Source organism: Vigna unguiculata, chromosome 8, assembly GCF_037176805.1.
Source record: "Vigna unguiculata cultivar grain cowpea cultivar isolate G323 ecotype 2 chromosome 8, ASM3717680v1, whole genome shotgun sequence".
Lineage (NCBI taxonomy): Eukaryota > Viridiplantae > Streptophyta > Magnoliopsida > Fabales > Fabaceae > Vigna > Vigna unguiculata.
Genome location: NC_140799.1, coordinates 19,646,515 through 19,647,796, shown reverse-complemented (window position 1 = coordinate 19,647,796; position 1,282 = coordinate 19,646,515). Strand labels below are relative to the sequence as shown.

Below are 1,282 nucleotides of genomic sequence, written 5' to 3'. Positions count from 1 at the left end.
GTACTTCCACAGCGAGGTCCTCTCTGATCCGTATATCCTCAGCCTCGAACACATGAGAGGGGTCAAAGACATACTTCCTCAATTGTGATACGTGAAATACCGTATGATCCAATATGCATGTTATCAACAAATCCTCAAGCGACTGAATCGTCCTCTCAAACTGGCCATTGGTCTGAGGATGATAAGCTGAACTCATGGTGAGCTTGCTACCCAAAGCGCTCTACAAGGTCTGCCAAAACCGTGACGTGAACTGTGGATCCCTATCTGATACAATGCTCGAAGGTACTCCATGCAATCTCACAATTCCTTTGATATACAACTATGCCAACTTGACCATTGACATCCTGAAGTTCATCGCCAAGAAATGAGCACTCTTGGTCAATCTATCCACAATAACCCAGATGATGTCGTGCCCTCTAAAAGTTCGTGGCAAATGGGTCACAATGTCCATCGAGATGTTATCCCATTTCCACACTAGTATCTCCAAGGGCTGTAAGATCCTACCGGGTCTCTGGTGCTCCACCTTCGCCTTCTAACAGGTCAGACAGGCTGATACAAACTAGGCCATATCTTTCTTCATCTCCTGCCACCAAAAGGTCTCCTTAAGATCCTAGTACATCTTTGTCATGCCAGGATGCATGCTAAGACGACTCTTGTGCCCTTCCTTAAGGATTGACCGTTTTACCTCAGCATCATCAAGCACACACACTATGTTCTGGAATCGTAGTATGCCATCATTACTCAAAGAAAAATCTCTAGCCTCATCTGACCCCAGCTGTTCTCTAACTCTGTTCAGACTAGTATCCAACAACTACCTCTCCCTATTTGAGTCCAAGAAATCACTGGATATAGTCAAAGTACTACACTTAATGAACTCGGATCCCAACTCCACCTATAGCTTCATATCTTTGAACTTCTCCAGTAGTTCCACCTCTTAGATCATAAGGTATGCAACATGTACAATCTTCCTACTCAATGCATCAGACACTACATTTGCCTGCCCTGGGTGATATAGGAGCTCGAAATCATAATCCTTCAAGAATTTCATCTATCTTCTCTGCCTCATGTTCAACTCCTTCTAATCCAACATATACTTGAGACTCTTATGATCGCTAAACACACGAAACTGGGCACCATAGAGATAATGCCTTCAGTTCTTCAAGGCAAATACTATAGTCGCCAACTCCAGGTCATGAGTGGGATAGTTTCTCTCGTGCACCTTAAGCTGCCTCGAAGCAAAGGCCACCGCCTTCTTTTCTTGCATTAACACACAACCCAGTCC

At 44.4% G+C, this 1,282-nt stretch overlaps 1 protein-coding gene across 1 annotated transcript; it reads right to left on the bottom strand.

Annotated features, from left to right (window-relative positions):
- Positions 1-319: 319 nt before the first annotated feature.
- On the bottom strand, positions 320-1,048 carry LOC114194924 (uncharacterized). The gene is made up of 3 exons (XM_028085328.2): positions 962-1,048; positions 686-811; positions 320-532 (listed from the first exon to the last, which is right to left on the bottom strand). The coding sequence occupies exons 1-3, from the start codon at positions 1,046-1,048 to the stop codon at positions 320-322; spliced, it is 426 nt and encodes a 141-aa protein (XP_027941129.2).
- Positions 1,049-1,282: the final 234 nt, after the last annotated feature.